The sequence below is a fragment of the Manacus vitellinus genome, unplaced genomic scaffold (assembly GCF_001715985.3).
Source record: "Manacus vitellinus isolate BGI_N305 unplaced genomic scaffold, ASM171598v3 scaffold_9_pilon, whole genome shotgun sequence".
In the NCBI taxonomy this organism is placed as follows: Eukaryota; Metazoa; Chordata; class Aves; order Passeriformes; family Pipridae; genus Manacus; species Manacus vitellinus.
The window spans coordinates 18682078-18706117 of record NW_021940917.1 but is presented as its reverse complement, the minus strand read 5'-3'; the positions used below and the strand labels follow the sequence as shown (position 1 = coordinate 18706117).

At 38.9% G+C, this 24040-nt stretch overlaps 1 protein-coding gene across 1 annotated transcript in view; it reads right to left on the bottom strand.

Annotated features, from left to right (window-relative positions):
* The window catches only part of AUH (AU RNA binding methylglutaconyl-CoA hydratase), a 105851-nt gene extending 82814 nt beyond the window's left edge, over positions 1-23037 (bottom strand). The window contains exons 1-3 of the mRNA XM_029965462.1: positions 22953-23037; positions 20096-20163; positions 19911-19998 (exon numbers count right to left, since the gene is read on the bottom strand). Coding sequence (XP_029821322.1) covers positions 19911-19998; positions 20096-20163; positions 22953-23037 — 241 coding nt within the window. The remainder of the gene's footprint in view (positions 1-19910; positions 19999-20095; positions 20164-22952) is intronic.
* Between the last annotated feature and the right edge of the window lie 1003 nt (positions 23038-24040).

Genomic DNA, 24040 nt, shown 5'->3' with positions numbered 1-24040 from the left:
CCCAGCTGTAACTAAGTACCACATAGCCACTTACTTACTCCACCTCCCATGCCTGTGGGAAGGGAAGGAGAATGAGGAAAAGGGTTAAGATCAATTTAATAATGAAAATAAAATAAGAATAATCATAATTATCATCATCACACCAACAACTGATACAACAAAAAAGAGTCAGAAATAAAACACAAGAAGAAAAAACAAGTGATGCACAATGGCTCTCCACTCGCTGACCAATGCCCAGACCATTCCCCAAAAGCGATTGGCAGCTCCCAGCCAACTCCCCCCAGTTTATATACTGGGCATGATGTTCCACGGTATGAAATGTCCCCTTGGCCAGTCTGGGTCAGCTGTTTGGGCTGTGCTCCCTCCCAGCTTTTTGTGCACCTGCAAAGTCCTTGACTTAGGGTAAGCACTAGTTAGGCAACAACCAAAACATCAGTGTGTGATCAACATTATTCTCACACGGAATCCAGAACACAGCACTGTACCAGCTACTAGGAAGAAAATTAACTCTGCCCAAACCAAAAAAAAAGCACTTTAATGATTCCAAGAAAGGTAGGAAACAAAAAACACACAGTAAAGAAGTCAGAAATATATCACGAAGTATTAAGCAAGTACTGAAAATCTTCTCATATAAAATGGAATGGAGAACTCCAAAAGTTACATGTAAGTATTCAGAACTCGGTTTTCCAGATGCACAAAATTCTTAGCAAGTCAGCACACTGTAAAAATACAAAATTATTTGAAATTAATAAAAATAAGGGTACCCATGCTCCCAGGCATTAGGAAGAAATTGAGTATACAATGTACTTATAAAAGTAAAACCAGTGCAGCACCACGGGACCCAGCCTAACAGTGAACAAATATACTAAGGAGCTGGCTCTGAACTGCCAAAGAGATATAAACTAGCAGTCACTGGCTGAGAACACACATCTTGGTGCAATGCCTACCTACCTGGGTTATCTCTCAGCCTTTGGTGCAGTTAGTTACACAAACATACTATGGAGATTATGACACGCTTTTCGTAATTGCCTGTTAAATAACATTTTAGCTAAGAAATTAGTTCACAACATACGGTCAGCACAAGGTTTTCCAAGCATCTTTAGTAACCTGAGAGAAAGCACGTTTCATAACTTAAGAATAACCACCTACTATCTATCATAGCCATTTCCTTTACTGAACAGCAACCAATTCTGCCACACACTTGTACAGACACAAATCTTTGCAAACACCACCTGCACCATGTACAAAGAAAATGCATTTACATGCAACTGTGATAAAAAGCAAGTTGTATTCTAAATTTCAAAACAAAATGAGAAGGATGTTTGCTGTAGTCATTTTAACTGGGGGAAAAACAGTTTGGCACACAGGATGACCTGTATGTTTACTACATAGGGAAGTCATCTAAACGAATAAAACTATTTTATTTTTTTTTTTTTTATGTAAGACTGTATATTCCTGAAGTTCTCTAAATGTGGATACATGATTTTTGAGACAAAACTAATATTGTTGTTCTTCCATATAAGACTTACTTTCACAATTTATTAGCATGGCTTGATAACCTCACTTTTTACAAACATCCCCTGTGTGTCACAGAAACATTCCTGAGAATCATCAAACTGTGAAGAACAAACAAAATGTCTGCAATTCCTATATGTCTGAGCCTGTGGCAGGGTGCCAGTCCTAAACATTCCCTCTGGTAAGATGGCAGCATTACAGCTCCAGCACTATATGTTATCTTATATATCTTGCAATAATTTAGACACAGATCAGCATATTTAAAGCACTAGCTGCTATATCAGTCCCCATAAATAGGATATTTCAGAAAGTACAACTTCGGAGGCACAGGGGAGTTTTGCCTTTTTTTTCTATTTCCTTTCAGCTTTTCAATTCCAAACCTTTGTGAATGGCCCAGGTGCTAATTCACACAGGTTTCCACTTCAGATCCAGGAATCCTGAATATAAATTACTAACTTCATATACAAAAGTTCTACAATCCCTTTCCAATGCCTATGCAAATTCAGACCAGATATAGATTAAAGTCAGCTGGCTCTTTTTCCATGCTGTCTGTCCAGATCTAAATTTAGACACACCCAACAATATTCCTCCTGTTAACCTTTTCTACTGCAAAAGAAAGGCAGCATTACACCTCATATGCCTTTCCTGAATTCATCTTCACTTGAAGGGGGGAAAAACGAATCATTATAAAGATATTAACCTCATCTCTTCAAAATAAAGTAATTTTTTTTCCCAAACACCAACCAGTTTTCTTTGTGAAACTTCCATCATCCAGTCACTCTCTAGTCCCTGTCCTCTTAACAGCTTTGTCACAACAGGGTTTTATGCAGTTTCCTCCCTGAAACATGAAAGAGACCAGTTGTATTGGGTTTGGCCAGGGTAGAGTTAATTTTCTCCACAGTGTCTAGTATGGGGCTATGTTTTGGATTTGTGCTGAACACAGGGTTGATAACACAGAGATGGTTTTGCTATTGCTGAGCAGGGCTTACACAGAGCCAAGGCCTTTCCTGCTTTTCATACTGCCACGCTGGGGAGGGAAGCTGGGGGTGCATGGGAGGCTGGGAGGAGACACAGCCAGGACAGGTGACCCAAACTGTCCCAAGGGATATTCCAGACCAGGTGACATCCTGCTCAGTATATAAAGCTGGGAAGAAGAAGGAAGAAGCTGGGGCTGTTTGCAGAGATGCTTGTCTTGCCATGTCACTCTGCCTGCCCATAGGAAGCAGTGAATTAATTTTTTGTTTTGCTTTGCTTGTGTGCATGGCTTTTGCTTTTCCTATTAAGCTGTCTTATCTTAACCCATGAGTTTTCTCTCTTTTACTCTTCTGATTCTCCCTCTGATCCCACCGATGAGGGAGTGAGAGAGCAGCTACATATGCTTAGTTGCCACCTGGGGTTAAATCACAACACGAGTACTGGTGGAAATACAAGAATGGTACAGTTACCTGTTTCCAAACAGGTAAATTAAGACAATATTAATTTTGGTTCTGTGCTATGTCTCACTTCTAGTGACTTCTATCAGGCTAACAAATCAGGACTAGCAGAAGACAGGCACAAAGGCTGTGTACGTGTAACTATCATAAAAAGGCTGTGTAATTTTTGACTCTCAGACAGATACAGGAGGAGGAGAAAGTGGTGGCAGTAGTGAGTGGCTACGAACCACAAAGACAGGCCTTTAGAACAATCAAATCTTGAGAAACCTATTTGCCCCAATCTTAGAATAATACCCTATAAAACATCCCAACTACAGGACAAGACTATGAGTTTACATCATGGTAATGCTAAATATCAGCATTTAAAAAATGTTGTGATTATTATTCAATACAGAGCATTTTCTTTTTAAACAAAACAACCCCCACCACAGAAAAAAAAAAAAAGTAAAGCTATTTCCTATACCACTTTGATTTCTATGTTATTTCCACAACAAGATCACAGAAGTACTTCTTTAGTTATTCTGGTAGTCTGAACAACCAACTTCCTCAAATCACGTTTCGTTTTCAAATTCAACCTTCACTAAGAGAACTCCTACATTCAACATAACTGAATTCTTACACAGAATGGCAAAGTTCAAATAAGACAACCCTAAAAGCGGCATTTTTTACCCTATTATTTAGCTCGAGACTAATGGTGCAATCGTTAATCGTGATTTCTATTTATACCTGCCATAAGAAAATCCTCTGAAGAGATCAGCGCCAGAGTTCTTGTTTTTTAAAGAAAGATCTAAAACTAATTTACTACTGAAAAAATAGTATAAATGTAGTATTGCACCTCAAGTGTATCAACTGCAATAGCTTTGCAGTGAGTCTGCTAATATCTAACTCCTATAATGACAACTGACATACAGTTTTCTATCTTCTGATTCATAAGAAGGCGTTCCTAAAACTTGATAATGCTGAGATTCTTCATCCTTCTTCTCAAACCTTAAAAGAATATTCAGACTGAACATTCTTAGTAAGCAGTTATGAAGCCTTTCATCCCAAACATGAATGCACCCAAAATTTTCAGCAACCCGCTGTTTGTTCCACTTTGATTTCTAATAAGTTCAGTACTCAAAAGAAAAGACATCTTTCATAGCACTATTACAGATGACTGACTCAAATATTTTGCATATACCATGTATCTGACCACTGCTTATATTTTTTTTTAATGTTAAAAGGAATTGATACTGCTGGGTTTATCTATTTTGAATAGCAGTAAGTACAAAAATAGTTAACTAACAGCACACCCAGTTTTATGAGCTGTAAATAGAAAAAGAGGAAGTGTGTTATGTGGTAAAAAAGAGAAAGTCAGAATTTCTTCCAAAGAAGTCCTGAAGCCAGTATTCAGGTATAAATCCTATTAAAAAAAGGAGGAGTTCTTCCTGAGAAAAAACACAGATTGAACTGTTACATTACCTGGATGCAGACAAAGGCATGGGTGAAAGCCATTTTCTTCTTTCTTCACTACCCTTAGTTCAATCCCTTAATCTTGAAGGCATCATCCAGTATCTCTGTGGCAGCCTTAACCGCATTGGTGTATTAGCTGGAAACTTCCAGCAGGTCAAGACTCAATAACGCTGGATTCTGTGCAGCTATGCAGCAAGTGATATTTTCAATGGAACATTTAAAGAAGCAGGTAAATTATACATACAGTATATGAAAATATAAAATCATCTTGTGAAGGATATCTGCAAAAATCATCATGTTCTGCTGCCTCCCAATTACAGGATGATAATTTTTGATGCACACATCAGATCACAAACAAAGCTGAGGAAAAACTTGAAGTAATGGCCTTAGAAAGACTGCCTGAGGTGAAAACTGAGTTTGACTAGAAACCTTTTCAAGCTATAGCTTGATTTTTGTGGGAAAACTCAAACTGGAGAAGAAAAGTCTTCTAGGTTAAAGGTTAAAGACATAGAGCTCGGCTTTGGCAACTCAAAGTCTACTCAGAAAGCGTAAATCTTGAACTGAAAAAAAAAAAGCATTAAAACGGCTGGCATTGCTGCACAAACATCTCTAGCCCATATTAACAGTGGGACAGCACTCAAGGCCAAAGTCTCGCCATTCTACACAGTACTGTGTGAAAGTAACAACTGGTATGTGAGCCATGAGTAGGAACATCTCTTAATTATCCTTTGTTCACACAAAAGTCAGACATGAAACCAGCAGCTGAAATTCTATTTCTCACAACTCACAAGCAGTACTTCCCCTTATCCCCTGTGTCCCCAAAGGCTTCAAACTGACTCAGAAAAATAAATCAGAGTGCTTTCAAACAGCAAAATTTCCCATCCACTGAACATATTTTGAGCACCAATATTGCAAATTCAATTCTATTTTCTAAGGACTTGTTATTTTAAAATACTTCAGAGATATTTGATCTCTTCTATTTTTAAAAGACCATCCAAGAGACTTGTCAGCAAACTACTTCAGAGAAGAAAAGAAAAAAAAGGAAAGGAGATACAACACTGGAGTATTACCTGCTATCTAGAAGGTTTAAAAATTATACAGATTGGTGATATTTGTGCCCAGAGCTCAATCACTTAAAAACCACGTCCATCCACATGCATTCAGTAAGTTCCAGCTGGTGACAGGAATTCCACAAAGAAATGGTAAAATACCAACAAAATACTATTTTAGATCTAATTTTTTTATATCCTACAAAACCCTGATGCTTCACTATTAATATAAACTTTCTGCATTACATTGGAATTTTGCTGAGGGACAGTGCAGACAACTAACTACCTACCTGCAACTTTTTACCATTAAATAATTCGGAGGGGATTGTATTTTGTTAAAATAGGCAGGATCTGACTAAAGGTCACAGAATTTCTTTTACTTATTGGAAGTTTTTCTTCATATTTGACTCAATTAGCATATATATATATATGTATATATATAGTTGCATTTTGCCCAATTCTATGCCATTTATAAAAGCAGGTATGAAACTAACTGTTAAAACTGTCTTAAGATGAAAATGCCACAGATTCAGATATGTCTAAATACCTCTGCTACACGATCATTTTATTTATTCTTTTCAAGAGCAAGTGGAAAAGAATTCTTTACCATGCAATAACTATTTTTTCCATGTGTTGCGCACATGTATTCTATTTCCAGGACACGTTACCACCAAGCGCATGAGATCAAATTATTTTTGCCAGCAGGTTTTCTCAGCCAAGGATATAAATGGCAAAGCAGGCTCAGTTCCCTCGCCAATAAAGAAATCAGGTGCCATAGGCACTTAGTACACCAAAGTAAAGGGTTATTTAACTCACACAGTGTACAAAGACAACCCGCCTCAGAGAACTGTGAAAAAACCTGCATCACTTCTTCACAAAGCAACAACAGACAGGACACGAGTATTTCAAATGGAAGTGACTACTCAATTTGACTTATTACTTATGGAAGAGATCTGGACCTTAAGAGACTGCAGTGGGAAAGTCAAATGTTGATAACAGAGGTTAAAAAGAATTAAGTTCTTCATCTAGGAACAAAGGCATTTACCAGCAATGTCCTGGGTGGCAAAGGCCTAACCAAAAGCTATCCTTATCAATTTAGTTTGATCAGGGATAATCAATAATCTGTATCTTTCTGTTAAAGTGATCTTCACATGGTTTTAGTCACTTTAAAACCACAAAGTTTTAAACCATTTTATACAGAGCACAAGATGAGTGAGTTCAATTTCTGACAAAAAAAGCATCCATGTGCATGCCCTGAAACTGCAGCACAAGCTCTAGCCAACACCTGAAAATAAGCTTGCAGATTTTAGGAAGGTGTAAGAGAGTCTATGACAGACTTGGAGTTTATACATAATCAAGATGCAATTGCTTTCTTTTAACTAGGATTTGAAGATGATGAAAAGAGTGAAAATTACATGAATTAAAATAGCTATTCTCCACCACAATCATGTTAAAGTGGGTCTGGTATCACACAGTCATAGCATCATTTAGGCTGAAAAAGATCTCCAAGATCATCGAGTCTGATTGTTCACCTAACACAGCCATGTCCACCACTAAACCATGTCCCAAGTGCCACATCTACACAGCTTTTAAACACCTCCAGGGACCCTGTTGGATTCAATCAAATTGCTGAACACCCCTAATAACCTGTTACAATCACCAAAGCACAAACAACTTGATACTAAAAAAAGACAGAACTCTATCCAATAAGTCCTATATGTTTTCTGGGCAATAAATAAAATTCTATTTCAAAATATGCAAAGTTGTCTTCGGAATCTAAAATCATATTTATTACAGAGATGTGCAAGTAGCTTGGAAAAATAAAGTTCCTGAATTGTCTTAATGTCAGTTAGGATACTAACCCAGCTTTCAAGAGATCTCCCAAAAAAAATAAAAATAAAAATTTAAATGCATAGAGAGAACTGTTTCTCCATCCCCAATGGGGAGACTTGAAATGAAAGGCTTAAAGCAAAAACATATTGCCAATGCAGGCCTATAAAGAAACACAGTCAAACAACATTTTGTAATTTAGGAATACCTCTCAAACTCATAATCTAATACCTAATACTGTAAGGTGCTGCAAATTCCAGACTCCAGGATAAACCTGCAACTGTTCACATGTAAAGCAGCGTGAATAACAATCCCCATAAATCATCTCCTAAAGTTTGTGCAAACTGCTAACCATGAAAGGCTAGAAGTACAGAAAGATTATTTTCTGAAAACCTGTGTTTCTACCTGGAGAGTCCTGAAGGTACTTTTGGATTAAAAGTAATTCAGGAGCACCTCCCTAAATGCCAAGTTCTTAGCTGAGAGTTCACCACTGCACTTTGAAAATAGAACAGGAATAAAGAATAACCCTCTAGGCCTGCAACACCTGCTGGAAAAGGCTTGAAGTGACTTCAAGCATCCCTCTAGAAAAGCTAAAAAGGAGTAGGGTAACATTAATGTTGGTATTCATCACCTTACAGGACATTTTTGGAGCTAACCCACCTAATGACTACAGATTTCATTTTTGATGTCACACAAAACCACAGTTCTGTACTGCAAAACCACAGTTTTGACACAGGATGGCAGATAAGCCCCCACTCAGCTGCTTTCTCACTCTGCACCAGCAGGATGGACAAGACAAAAGGAACAGCAAAAGCAAGGTGGGGACAGGGGGAGAGGGATGAATGGCTGTGTGGAAAAATCACCTTGCAGGTTGAGATAAAGACAGTTTAATAAGTACGGGAGGAAAAAGAAGAAAACAAAGGATGCAAAAACAATCATTCACCACCAGCAGACCAATGCCTCTCCAGCCCTAAGCAAGGTCTACTTTGGAAAAACAACTACCCAGTTTTACTGCTGAGTATGATGTCATGAGTCATGGAATACTCCCTTTCACAATTCCAGCTGGCTGTGCCAGCTGTGTACCCTCCCAGCCTCTTGCCAACCCTTGACTCACTGGCACAGTGAGAAGCAGAGGGGACCTCAATGTTGTCCAAGCACTGCTCAGTGACAACTAAAACACTGGTGTCTTTCCACCACTGTTTTGTTCACCAGTCTATAACACAGCACCATATGGGCTGCTATACGGAAAATGAACTCTGTCCCAGCCATGCCCAGTACAAGTCATAAAGACCACTAGTACTTAAGGCATTTGTTAATGCATACGTCAACCACAAGCAAAACAACCCAAATAATTCAAAGCACCTACAGAGAGGTACAGAAAGATGACACATACAAGGATATCAGAAGACTCAGCTGAATTGCCCTGTGGCTTCAAAGAGCCAGAAGATACCAACGATGACTGCACAGATATTCCTGTAGCTTGAAATACTAAATCAAAACTCAACTAGCTTTAATACACCTGCAGGAATCAATAGAGCCTACAGCTTGCTTGAAGATGACAAATTATGCCACATTAAGGACATGCCCTACCAAGTGAATCTCAAGCATACCAAGACAACTTTATTCACTTTCACAGAAATAAAACTGTTCAGTTACAGCATCCTACCCACTAGTCTACCCTACCAAATCAAAGACTTTAGCAGCACTGAATCCTGCAGTCCTCACACTTTGATCCAGGCACCAGAAGCGGTCCAGTGATGGTTATGCAAGTTTCCAGTTAAGTCCTGTTTTATGACAGTCAAGTTCACCTACACACCTCTAACATGCAGGGTATTAGAGAAATTTCTTACACGGTGTCATGTGTGCCAACAGTCATCTAATTTCACGCTTCAGTGGTACAGGATAAAAAAGGGGGAAAACAAAAAAGTGTGCAGCATTTCAGTGAGTAGCTGTATGTGAAACTCAGCACTACTCTGAAGCAGTCCTAAGCAGTGCCACAAGGACTATATTCCAAAAGTCAAATCCAACTGTAACACGTACATGAAATGCAGGAATTCATCTACCCATGTAACCTAGAAAACGTGGGTTTGGATAAACATGATAGAAATACTATAGAACAATTTTTTTAAAATCAAAATTAAACACATTGCAGTTGCACTACATACATAACATAGCCATTAAAGATGTATTTCCAAGCAACAAAAGCTGCAATAAACTAGTGACATCACCAAAGACATCTGTGGACCAAACCCTTCAGAAGCATATTAAAAAAAGAAGACAAATACAGAGCAAAACTATTTCTGATTAAGCTCTAAATATTGAAATAATTTTTTTAATATATTTTATATCCAGAAAGCAGAGTCTCTCTATAGGAGCAAATGGGAAAACAAGTTGTCCAACTACCTAAGAACATTAGCTGCCAAGGAGTTTTCCCAGTATAAAATGTTCTGCATCCATCTGGTATCTTTTCCATTTTAATTTAGTCTATTCTGGTAAAATCCACCTCAGAGAAGTCTTTACTATTTGAAAGTTTATTACAGCACTCTAAGTAAGGTCTGTATGTATGTTTCTCTATTCAAGCATTTCTCTATTCAAGGTATTCAAGCAAGGTACCTTTCACTGCTTCATAATCATCTTGACAAGATGTCACTTTTATTTAAATTCTGCTTTATGCTGAAGGTCCTTCTCCCCAGCTCCTGCCTGTGTCGAGCTTGCACACCAAATCACTACAGATTTCTACTCAGGAGACTTCTGCATCATTTCTGTAACAATCCAAAAGATCTTGAGCGCTGTGTCAGATTCAAGCATCTCACAAAACTGCAGAAGTTCTCCAGTCGTTCGGGATCATATTTGACTCCCTTATTTGTAAGCTATACGGTTACATTTATTCTCATTAATTAAATGACTTCCAGTCACTTGGGTATAAAAGTCTCAGCTCTAAAGTTAGGTTCCAACTCTCTATTTTCCATTAAAAAAATAAGCTGCATTTCCAAAATTTTTACTCAGCTTACTCTAAATGAGATGTAGGAGGGGAACTCAAAAACAGCCAAGTGTTCCCTTCAGAAATTTGTCTCCCTAGTTTTTCCATACAGCTACTCAAAAGAGAGGACACCCTGAGAACTACTCTGACTGCCAGACACAGAATTGAAACAAGTAAATTTCTCTTATCACCAGTATATTTATGCTTTGTGACTACTCCTCCAGAACATAACAAATTATTTTATACCTAATATTTCAATGTAATAATTTTAAGTATTCAATTTGATCAATTTTTTCCATGCTTTTGTATTTTTTAATGGCTCTGGGAAAGTCATTCCTGTTTCCTGTTACCCTCCTCAGGATAAACTAAAGAACTAATCAAATGCCACTCCCTCAGAAATATATCTTTTACCTAGAATTTAATATTTTTAATATTTTAGGTGGCTTTCACTGGAAGAAATATTTTCAGAAAATATTGCATTGTGTGCATTTGCTGTAATGGACTAAAAGCCTAAGACATTAAACTATCAGAACGGAACAAGTTTTTAAAAAATATATTATTTTTATGAGCAAGTAAAACTTACCATAACCTCACTACGTTCTCCAGTATCCAAAGATGCACTGTTTTTACACTTCCCAGCACACTTAAACCAGATGGATGACACCAAGTATAGTATAGCCCTCTGTTGCTCAAAATTAGTTCTAAAGACAGAAAACCATCACATAAAGTAACCCCACACTTCAAGTAACTGAAGAAGGTGCTGTAGTTCCAGGTGAATGTCCAGCCTTTGGTGAGTATTATACTAGCAAAGTCACCGTGCACAAACATGTTGATTCTGTTTGGCAAGGCTCACCACATAACTAGAGGACCAATTCAGACAGATTTGGGTCTTTTTAGTAAATCTTAAGTAATAGCATGGATCACAAGTTCAAAGATGGCTTCAATTCTACTGAGGAAGGAGAAAGAAGAATACTCATATTATTGAAATAAATACATTTCCATTTCTTAACCAGATACCACAAGCCAGGCAAGAGAAGGAATGGACAGATGTTCTGTTTCATCAGGTTGAAAAAGTAAATATCAAAATTATGTCAGTCAAGGGAAAATACTGCTAAAAAGATAATTCCCTAGTTGGATTTCATAATTTATTTTTCATTAATGGTCTGATCTTAAATTTGGTATTTATTTTGTGCTCACAAATCACAGTTAGCTCTGGTCTACAGCTCATTCAAGACCAAAAAAGGAAGAAAAATTGCATGGATATATCCACAACTAGCATCCCCAGATGAATACACCCAATTACCAGAAACTTTTCTTTTTTTTTAAGTTTTATGCTATGGCAATATGAGCTATGAATAACACTGTCTCTACTTCCACTAGATCCTAAGAAAAACTCTGACACAGGAGACAAGTCCACGGTGGCTGAAAGTACTTTCAATTCAAATTGTTTTCATTCAGTGGAAGAATGGAGTCCCTCTGAGACAGAAATTTAATATTTTTATAAATTGCTCCTGGTACTAAAGGAGTAACTAACCTAAAGATGTCATTAGAGAACTTCAAAACTAGAGAAGGACACACAGCATTTCATAGACAAGGCTTTAGAGCACACAGTGTTGCAAAAGAGAGACATCTAAACAGATGTCAAGCCTGATGAAAAGAGTCCTGCATCTTATGTAAGGGATGGAGAAAAGAACAAAGCAGCTACAGACATAGTCTCTTCAGATGGAGTTATTCCACTTCAGCTTCTGCACAGTACTTATTACACAGTACTGGTCACTACTCACTCATCTGGAGAGAAAGATTCCTCATTACTTTTATTTTAGCCCTATTTTTACACAAGTTTCTCTTGAGACTCCATATAACCAGTCCACCCTCGATTTCATAGTTCCTCAAGAATAAAGGTGTTGCCTCAGTCTTATTTTGGAAAACCCATAACAACTGTGTTAACTTAGGCCATCTGTCTAGTGCCACAAAGACAGTCTCTCAATTCCCTTTCTCAATAAGACAGGAGAGAAAATACAATTACAAGCTCATGGATTGAGATAAGGACAGGGAGATCACTGCCTTGTTACCATCGTGGGTAAAACAGACTGACTGGACTTGGGAAAGACAAATTTCATCTACTGCCAGTAAGACATGGATAGCGAGAAACAAAAACCAAAATAAAACCATCTTGCCCCTACTCTTCCTTCTCTCTTGGCTTAACTTTACTACTAACTCCTCCACCTCTCCCCACTGCTGCGCCTCACAATGGGGATTGGGAATGGGGCTTGCAGTAAGACCATAACACTTGCTCCTCAGAGGGCTCTTATCTGCTCCACAGTGGGTCCTCCATGAGCTCCAGGGGAACAACCTGCTTTGCCATGGTCTTCTCCTTGGGCTGCAGGGGAACCTCTGCTTTGGCACTTGGAGCACCTTCTCCCCTTCCTTCCTTCCTTCCTTCCCACTGATCTCAGTGTCTTCAGGGCTGTTCCCTCACATTTTTTTCTCACTTCTCTCTCATGGCTCCTGCACATGGTTCTCCACCATTTCTAACTATGTTATCACAGAGGTGCCTCCGAACAATCCTAAACATCCACTGGTCAGATGATGTGACCAATCCATCTGTTCTAGAACAGGCAGCAGTCACAAGCATTGAGGCCATGTTGCTGAGAACACAGCTGTGCTGGGCAGGGCACGTCTCCAGGATGAAGGACCAACCACCCCCTCCCTGAGATCCTGCTTTATGGTGAACTTGCCACCGGCTGCTGCAAGAGAGGAGCCCCAAAGAGGAGATACAAGGACTCCCTGAAACAACATCTCAGCCTTGGCCACATTGATCACCAGAACTGGTCTACCCTGGCCTCCAATCGGGAGGTCTGGAGACACCCCATCTATAATGCTGCTGATGCCTTTGAGAACGCAGCAGGATCACTCTCGAGGAAAAAAGGCAATGCAGAAAGAATCGTGTTCTGCAGAATATACCATCCAAAGAGTCTTTCTGCTGTGCCTTTTGCAATCAGATATGTCTGTCTCATATTGGCCTCATAAGTCACCAACGTGCCTGTAACAAATGTGGATAGAGCCCTCCCAAATTTTCGTTCGTGAAGCCCAGCCATGATGATGATGATGATCATAGAGGTGTCACCAGCATCACTTAAAGACTGAGCTTTGGACAGTCATGGCTCTGTTTTGGAACTGGCTGCAGCTCACTATGTCCAGTACCAAGACAGCTCCTGGTCTCTTCTGAGAGAGGCCCATGTGAACTCAATACACTGGTTTAAAAACTCTTCCCCACTAGAGAATAACATTCAGAAAGCTGAAAAAATTAAAAACAAATTCTATAGTTCGCTCAAGCAAGGCATTGAAATGACCAATGAGAAGGCAGACAAGTGATTCTTAGCTTAAAGTTTCACAGCTGGTTAGATGCTGATTTAAGGACTGCACTATTGAGAACATTCCCACCTAACTTCCAATCCCATTCCTTGTGTCTGCCTCCTCAACAGGAACAGATCAGTCTTTTGGAGATTAAAAAAATAAACACAGTAAATTAAATTCTCATATTCTTAGTGAAAAACTTCCTGGAAACCTCCCACTTGTATTTTTTCTGCAGCTAAAGGATGAATGCATATTTTTTTATTTTTGAAGCATAACTTAGCATGCAGCTATTTACTGTGCCACCATTTGCTGCCTTAGCTAAAAGCGATTTTTATTTGCTAATTTCCCAGTAGCTTGTTTTCCAAGGTAACCACACGGTTAAGGTAAACTTATGCAAAATAATATGGATGACATAGCATGCTGAACCCCTCTGAACTACATTCCAATATCAGAATCATGTAAATGACCAATTAGGCACATAGCAGCTCTGCCATACTGAGGGCTGAGAACAAGCTTTTGTTTAAGATTGACTTTTCTAGCTCTCATTCCAATTTCATCTGAAATTCAGTATGCGTTGTCAGCGTAGAAGGTGGAGGAGCATTTGGAGTTAACTGAATGAGGTACTTTCAAAAGAAAGACATTTAAAACAGCTTTTCTTATTGGGATTTTTTTTCTGTATAGACCTGGGGATTAAACCACAATCCTAACTGCACTCTTTATTGGCCCAGCTGTTCCACATGTCCTCTAGAAAATCATGACAACAATTTGTTCTTTCAGAGAAACAACGACAAAATTAAGAAGTACAATAAATGATGTCAGACAAATGCAATCTGTAGGATCCAAACCTAACAGATTACTATGCACACAGGACAGAGCTGACACACGGCTGACCAACCTGCTGCATTTCACTAAGTGACGCTGCCCCAGGGGAAATGCAGCCGCCATTGAGCCTAACAGTCTGCAAGCAGATAGCACCAGTTTGAATCTCAACATTGGTGCAAGCCTGGAATGAAAAACAGAGGAAAAAAACCTAGCTACAGACTACATATGAAGGCATTTATTTTGAGGAATGAAACGTATGTACAGCAACAAAAATATTCAGGAGACACTAAAACATTTTCATGTGTGACCTCAATCCTCAAAAGGGAACAACGAAGTAATACACAAACTCTCTTAGTGTGTGTGCAGGAGCTGGGATCTGGAGGACAAAGTATGCTCAGAGAAAATTTATATTCTTTCCTTGCCCATTTAACAGAGACTGCAGGGCAAAAGGAGACTACACCCACAGTAATACCTCCCTACTACTCCTGCTAGTTCTACAAAAATAAGAGTAGGTCAAGTATTTGAGAGCTATAATGGAATTCCTCTCCTTCTTCACTTCAAAACCTCATAAACAAAGAAGTCTTCAAGGATCTGCCCTAACAGGCTTATCTGCTTCATAAACTTCTGCCAGGAAAACTACACCAGCTGGAGGTGGCAGCCGGGAACCAGACACCATACAGCCAATTCAGCCTTGCTGGAAACATAATTCTGATGCAGACAATTTATGCCAACAGGAGAAGCATTTGGGTTGGCTTTACTCACACCACAGACTAAAATGATGAATTTTTGCTGGCAGAAAGATTACTCCTGCTTTTCTAAGAGAGGGCTTTATTGGCCAAGCTGAAGGAACTTTTAGGTTAAGTGGTTTTAAGAGTTCTAATACACAAATTTTTCAAATTGTCTTGAAAACCTCTTACAACAACAACAACAAAAAAAAAGTTCACTGTCTATATTCTGATATGTCTCAAAGATTTCTGAAATAAGGTCACCAAATAACAACATTTTTCAAATATGCCAAGAAAGCTCGCTCCCTTTTTGTGCACACATACACAAAGCAAATAACGCTTCAATCTCACAACCTCTACTTTGGTTAGTCCAGTTAACTTTGAAAAAACAATACAGAAGAGACTGCCCTTAAGACCTGTAGTCCAAAGACAGTCACCACAAAAATCTCAAGAAGTTACAAGTTCTTGTCCCAGAAAGCTCTCCCAACTCTGCCATACAAAAGGAAATCCAGAAGTAGTGTGTTCCTCTAGGGAATCACAGCATTTCATTCTTCTCCTTTATGAGGTGGCAACACTTTTTTGCATATCAACAGAGAAACTGACAATAACTCACATATGGACTATCAGGAAAGAAACAGTCTCTGACTGTTTGGGACAGCAAGAGTTAAGCAACTGTCCTGCTTGGCCAGTTGAAAACAGTAGCAAAGGGTTTTATTTATTAGCATGAGCTGTAAACTGAACCAATGGACTATGGGTCTGAGAACAAACAAATGAGGAATACATTTTTTTAATACATATGCAAGCACCTTCTTGACAGGACATGAAAAGAGGGCTGGAGGAACATGACAATCCTAAGGGAAACTATTTTTGCACAAAGAACAGCAAGTGAAGGTGGAAGGAAAAGAATATAATAGTAGTCTGTTTCTTTAATCACTGCAACCATCAACAGTAAAACTGTTTAAAAAGAAAAGAATGTTACCTGATCTCAAACATCCATAGTTTTCAATTGCAAAATATAGCATAATCCCCATTTCATGTCACTAATGCTGACAAGAGTGAGAGAGACAGGGGAAAAAAAATGAAAGAAAGCAGTAGGCTTCAGCCTGCAAAAACATTTCCAAATGTAAAATTCTATTAAAACTAGAAGTTCTACAAATATTAATTTGCCTTTTATTCAAAGCCTTGGGAAATCAAAAGCAATAAAAACTGAGGTGCAATATTAGGTTGTTCAAGTCTTCGGAGTAAAGCCATTATCAAACACTGAAAACCAAGGAAAGCAGATCTTGGACAACGTATTTTATCTTGGACCTCATGTTGTTAAAATCAGAAGAAGCTGTAAGACTGTCTCCAGAATGATCCTGCTGGAGCAGAGAGGTTGGACCAGATGACCACCCTGTAGTCCCTTCCAACCTGACCCATTCTGTGATTCTGTGAATACACTGCCACGCCAAAATTAGGTTTTGCATCAACTTCTGGATACTCCCTCCTCCCTTCCTCTCAGTACCATGTGTTGAAGGTGAAAAATCCTGAAAATCTGCTCACATAAAGTCCCTAAGCAACATCACTAGATGTTAAAATTACATTAATAATGAAAAATGAAGCTATTCAAACTGCCTATGTAAATGTAATTCGGCCCCTTCTGTGAACACAGCACAGCCCATGATCACTTTACCCATGGGACACCTGCCTTATTTCACGCACAAGACTGTGCCTTCCTCAACAATGGAACACTGCCAGGAAATAAAAGGACTCTTGCACAGACTCACCTGCTTTGGCTGCAGAACTGGGCACATACACGGGCCAGGACTAGTCATACATGTTCACTCCAGAAAGGGCAATACTTTACTTATTTGGTTTCAGACAAAGAAAGCAGCCAAGAAGTGACTCGGAGCCAGAGTACTTCTAATGGAAGCACAACAAGCCCTCATAGGCATAGTCTGCTCACAGACATAAGACATCCTTAACCCAAGCAATTCTTTGACTTCTAGGTGTCCCTTTTGATCAGTGCTAGAGCATTAATGAGGAACCTTCTGCGCCCGCAGATGTATGGAGTATAAAACAGGAGATACGGAGAAAGCAGTAGTAAAAGATTCAAAGTGAATTTTTATGCAGAAAAGAAAGGATGTGATTTCTGGCACACGTCTACATTCTTTTATACAATTCCTTTTTTTTTTCCCCCTCCCATTTCACCATGTGAAAATTCCATAATTTGGAATCATACCCAAATCCCAATCAGTCACCAACACAGTTTAAATCTTTTAACCATCCACAGTGTTATTTTGTGAAAAACAGTTGGATGTCATTTTTTGTGGACTAAGCCTTAGAAGGAAATAAGACACTTGGCCTGTGGCTTTCACAGATTTTTGTTGATAGCTGAAGAATGGCAAGATTTAATGATCTTGGACTTCTCTTCACACATAAAAGGGAACTAAATTCTAGGACAAAGTTTCTCAATATGCGGTCTGTAAAACATCAGATGGTGGTCCAAAAAATCATCACAAAAATGTATTTTTAAAAACATACATTCCCATACATGCAAGCAAGAAAACATGATTGAGAAAATACAAAAAAAATAAAACAAACATTCCAGGATTAGCCTAACTGAACAGCACTACAATGCCTAAGCAAATGTGACCCTTGCATTTTTTTAAGGAAATTAAGTGTTCTTGAAACAACACATTCTCCTTTAACATTTAAGTTTGAAAACACTTACTTCTGTTCTACTGAATTTCCTTAGTAAGTCCCCTCCAGAAAATGCCTTCTTACATCCACAGTTTCCCCCTTCATCCTACTTCCCCTAAGCTGTTACCTGTTTTTTCCACATCCCACTACACTTTCTCAGTTTTCATTCTCTGTAGAGACACCCCTTAAAGTCATCTACTGAAGGAAGTCATCCATCCACTGAGCTCTTTCTGCCTCTTTTCATTGACAAACTCTGCCTCAGGTATTCTGGTTCACCCTGAATTTCAGTTACCACTGTTGGAACATCCTTTATTTCAATGGTTCAGCTGCCAGAATCTCCTTTTTTAGGATCCTTGTTTAACCCATCACTTTTTTAAAATTACAGACACCTAGCCCACACCCTATCTCTACTCCCTGGATTAAGATCCAGATATAGCTATCCAGCCCTTGTCTTTCACAGTCTTCTTTTCAGGGCTAATTTTCCTTCCTAATGTCCAACAAAAACATCCTTGATCTTGTCTACTGTCAGTTGTATATACACACTTTGAGTTGCCTCTTTTTTTTCTAAGCCAGACAAACAAGAAACAATGACTATGTTAAATCTTGATACCAAAACAGCTCTGAATAGTCAGCCAACAAAGAATACTGGAGAAGCACTTGGAGCTTATAAATACAATATTAATAGCATACCTGAGATACTCTCCCTCGAAATCAGTATTACTGCTCTCCTATTTCCTGTATAACACTATCATAAAATTCAAGAATGTTAAATAAAAAAATGGTTTAAAAAACCCAACAGCTGGTAACAAATGCCAACTAACTGCCACCTTTTTATTTGAAGTACATAGTGCCTAACCTGAAATCCCATTTGCATGTGTTGCTCTGATGCTACACTCTTCATCAGTTTAAAAACTACAGTTTTAAAACCCTTTTTCCTGACATTACTAGTAACTGATTTTTAAAACTTTTTGTTTAACACAAGATATAACCTTTAAATTAAATACCCTGATTAATACATACACATTAACATAATTACATGTATTACCAAATATTTGATTATTCTGCCTTTTCAAGACAATTCTTTTCACAAGTCTTGTAAGTGACAAACTGTATCTGCATGAAAACAGACTTATTAAAAGCAATGAGAAATTTCAAACTCAACTAAAAGAGCTTAGGTAGGTACATATGCAAAAAATTGAAAAAACTATTTTGTATTTAAAACTGAAATAACTATGCTGTGTGGTGCTATCAAGCATACTGACTACGTAAATGATAGAAAGGAAAAATTTCAGAACTGATCTCTTTCTTGACAGTTCAGTTCTATTCGTATATTAGAAAGAACAAACTGATTTACTTCTGTTTTCAGTTTTAAATGGATTTAAATTAAATTTGAATAAGGTAGCAACCAGTTGAAACATTCAAAAATAAGAAGACTATTCACTTGATATCCACAGAAGACACTGTTGCGTGAATTGATCTTGATATGTCAACAAATTCTGTTTCCCAGCGTCTGGTAGTTGAGAGCTTTTGTTTTCCTGAGCACTTTGGCAAGACTCATGTGCTGTTGGATATGTGGGCTGGGGTGTGTGCTTTTTGTTTTGATTTGTTTTTAATTTGAGAATACATTCAGCCTGCAGTAACATGCATATTCATCATGAAATTCTAAGTTTACGTGCGTTTCTTTAATTAAAAATTCAATTTAATGTGTTTAAAATAGAGGTTTGATACAGCTTTCTACAAAGCCTCTTTATACATCCTCCAGTGTTATTTGGACTTTTTCTGACATACATGCAAGATTTTCTAGGAGTTCAATTAGATGACTTTTCACCACCATGAGTAAACTATTCTATATTTTGAAATACTTTATGACACAGAAAGAATAAAACCAATATTTGGTTCTTGTCAGCAATTGAGGAAAATCATACAAAAATGTTTTGTTTGCTACTGAGATGAATATATGAAAAAGACATGTTTCCTTGGAATCTGGGCCTTTTTTTTTTTTTTTTTTTTTTGTGCAATAAGAGATAGAGACTTCCAGCTTCTCAGGAAAATAAGGTTTGCATACCAGCACAGAATATCCCTGGGACTTCACTCCGGAATATAACAGTTCGTACTTTCTTATCAGATTTCAAAGCATCCACAGCTTTTGACATCTACAGAGAAAAGGAGGAAGGGGAATAACCAAACACTTTTTAAAGTGCTTCATTCCAATATTTCACCTTTATAGTAAAAACTATTCTTTTCACTTACCATTTTTACAAGATTTTTGCTAAGTGCATTCTTGGCATGAGATCTGTTTAATCCAAGCACCACAATTCCTGGAGGGGAAGAAATTATTGTTACAATGTAGTAAAATATGTATCATCTACGTAAAATATTATTACTCTGAATTACACAAGAGGAATCAAGGGCTGCAAAAAAAGCTTCTGAAAGAAAATAAACTTTCCAATACTCGGCAGAAATTACACGTTTAAAGAACAAAAACATGGCCCTGACACCTTCACGTGGAAACAGTGCTTACAAAGGCTGAGTGTGGAATTACACAATTGCATGCACAAATTTCATGTTTGTGAGTGAAGTGCTGACATGCAATCAGGAAAGATCCTTAATTGTAAAGCATATGTTTCCATATTTAGATAGCCTGTCTTCAGAGACTTCTTAAGGCATGAAGTGCTACCACAGCTAAGACTAGCAACTCAGAGAGGTAAAAGAGAGTCACAAACATACAAAGAATACCAACAATGGGAAACTTGTACTTTTGTTTAAAAAAGGAACAAAATCATACAAAAGTTCCCCCCCAAGACACAGAAACCAAGCTCAATCCTTGGTACACAGCTCCAAAGACACATTCACAGCTCCCTTTGTCCAGATAAATCAGTTGTCTCACCAACTGATCACGCTGGTTTGAATGTTGCAGCAGAAACACCACTTGTTTGTCCTTATTCAGCCCCCCTCAGCTTAACAGGTATGATTATCAAACAGGAAAATCCTGAAAGGTTTATTTTGCTAATGTCTAAGCTTACTATGCCTGTAGCAATCTTTTAGACAATCACTGCCTCAACCCAACACAGCTCCCTGAATTAGAAAGGCAAGCACACTGATCCAGCCCTGGTAAGGTTTTATCTATCAGTACCTTTTATGCAGAGAATGCAAGGATGAAGAGAGAAAAGGGACTAGGACAGGGACCACAAATGAAAGGCAAAAAGGGAGCTCTACCTTAAACAAAAATGTCCATAGTACTGCCATCAAGTTACAAGATAAAAAAAGAAATTCCAGAAACTCAGTATTTGCCCAGGTGATTACTACTTCACCACTCAGGTTTGAATGTATAACCTACATAAAATCTGGCCCTCGTACCCTCCACAGGGTGCCTTCCCTGTCATCTCAGTGCACACTACTTCTTTTATTTCTGGAAATTCTGTCCTCCCACGGGACTGACCATCAGTGCTTGAGTCCCCTTCCTCTGCTTCCTCCTGTATGTGTGCCTCTTTCTTGCTCCAAGGCACAGTCAATTGCTATGCATACCTCCAAAGAGAGGAGAGGAGCTGGCCTAGCCCAAATGACCTTCACTTCCTTGTTCTACAAACCTAATTTCCACCTCTTTATCCCCATGGGTGGAGGTATTCACACAGCACCATCGGCAAGGGTGGTTATTCAGCACTTACACAGGAATCTGTTTATGTTCTGTTAAGCAAAAAGGAGCTGTGCTGTAGCACTTCTCTGCTGTCGCTTCTTCAGGAGGATCACTCCAAATTCAAACATGTTCAATGCAATAGATTAGACAAATGCAACACCACACTTCAAAGAAACAAAAGATCCCTTGACCTCAATTTGATTTTAAACTTTCAGGCACATTACGAATCCCATGTTTGAAAAAACTAGAGATGCTATTATCCCAAACCATACTCCAGTTAGGAAATATAGTCCTTTTCAGAAGCACATTAATCTTTACAGCAATGACACTTAACAACACTTGAATTTTTCTTCTCTCCACTAGAGCCCAAAGACTGTCACTCCACCACCAACAATAATCTATTCAGAAGTAAGTTCCAATTAACATTAAAGCACATTCAATATTTTTTCCTACAAACAGATGATCCTTGAAGACAAATCCTACAAGTTGATTCCTCTTAGCAGTGTTGTATCAAGTCATAAAATACCATTTCTGCTTCCTTCTTCAGAAGCAAGAGATAAAGATAACACCCATTCAGCTAATCTATTTCTTAAGTAGGCAAAAAAAAGATGAAGCAAGAAACGCAACAGGAAAAGCATAAGAGGTTTGCAAGAGAAAACTACATATTGCATTGATCTACACAAAAGACACTCCTTGAATTCATGTTTCAATCAGTTTTGTTCTGATATGCCATTACGACAAGAGCTGAGCATCTTGAGGATGGAAGGGACCCTAAAGATCATCTAGCCCCAAGCCCCATGCAGTGATCAGGGACACCTTGCACTAGACCATTTTGCTCAAAGCCCCATCCAACCTGGCCTTGAACACTTCCAGGGACAGTGTACCCACAACTTCTCTGGGTGATCTGTTCCAGCACCTCACAATCCTCACAGTAAAGAATTTCTTCCTAATACCCAACCAAACCTGCTCTCTTTCAGCTTAAAGCCCTTGTCTTATCACTATATGGCATTGCAAAAGGTCCCTCTCCAGACTTCTCGTAGGGTTCCTTCAGGTACCAGAAGGTCACAGTAGGTCACCCTGGAGCCTGCTCTTCAGGCTGAACAATCCTAATTCCCTCAGCCTTTCCTCATAGGACAGGTGGTCCATCCCTCTAATCATATTCATGGCCTACTCTGGACTTGCTCCAACAGTCCAATGTCCTTCCTGTGCTGAGCACCCCCGAGCTGGATGCAGTGTTCCAGGTGGGATGTCCAGAGCAGAGGGGCAGAATCCCCTCCCTCACCCTGCTGGCCACACTGCTTTGGATGCAGCCCAGGACACAACTGGTTTTCTGGGCTGTGAGTGCACATTGCTGGGTCATGTCCAGCCTCTCACCCACCAGCACCCCCAGGTCCCTCTCAGCAGGGCTGCTCTCAATCTGTTCATCCCCAGCCTGTGCTGATACCAGGGGTTGCCCTGACCCAGGTGCAGCACCGTGCACTTGGTCTTGTTGAGCCTCATGAGATTCCCACGGCCTCACTTCTTGAGCTTGTCCAGGGCCCTCTGGATGCCATCCCATCCTTCAGGTGTGTCAACTCATCTGCACCACTCAGCCTGGCATCCTCTGCAAATTTGCTGAGGGTGCACTCAATCATTTAATCTGTCATTAATGAAGATACTAAATAGCACTGGTCCCAATACAGACTTCTGAGTTGCCACTGATGTCCATGACCAGGTTGGTCAGGCAGGACCTGCCCTTGGTGAAGCCATGCTGGCAGTCTTGAATCACCTCCCTGTCCTCCATGGGCCTTAGCACAGCTTCCGAGAGGATCTATCCCATGACCTTCACAGGCACAGAGGTGAGGCTGATGGGTTGGTAGTTCCCAGGGTCCTCCTTCCTGCCCTTTTTTAAAGACAGGTACAATGTTTCTCCTCTTCCAGTCACCTCGGATTTCACCTGACTGCCGTGACTTTTTGATAATCCCTTTTACATTGTCATCTGAAGCATTTAATCATTGTTCATTCTTTCTAAAGAGCTCACATATAGATGTGCTTTCCAAAATCTTTTAAAATAAACTGCTTGAAAAATCTACTCGTAGAAGAAAAAAACTACTAAAAAGTAATCATTAACACATATAAGTAGGAATAATAATAATAATAATCATGATAATTATAATAATGATGATGATGATGATAATAACTGCAGTATCTGTATGGTATCAGAAACATGGCAGATATACTAAGAAGGATTAAGCATTCACATAATGCTAAATATTAATTTCGTAGTTTTTCCTGGGAGTCATCCCCACATTTTTCTGGGACACACTTCAGCACATAATGTGCATCAATTAAAAATTACACCCACATACTGAAAACTAACTTCATCCATGCTGGCTAGGCTCTCCAAAAGATGATGATTCCCAATGTTGTCTAATATAAGCAGTCATACTCCTGTATACTACTTCCTAGCCAACCATCAGAGAAAAAGCATATGCAAATGTACATTATGTTCTCTGCTTACAAGTTAGCTCTGTCAAAAGAAAAAAACTGCCTGTGGTATAATTCTCAATGTTTAGGAGAAT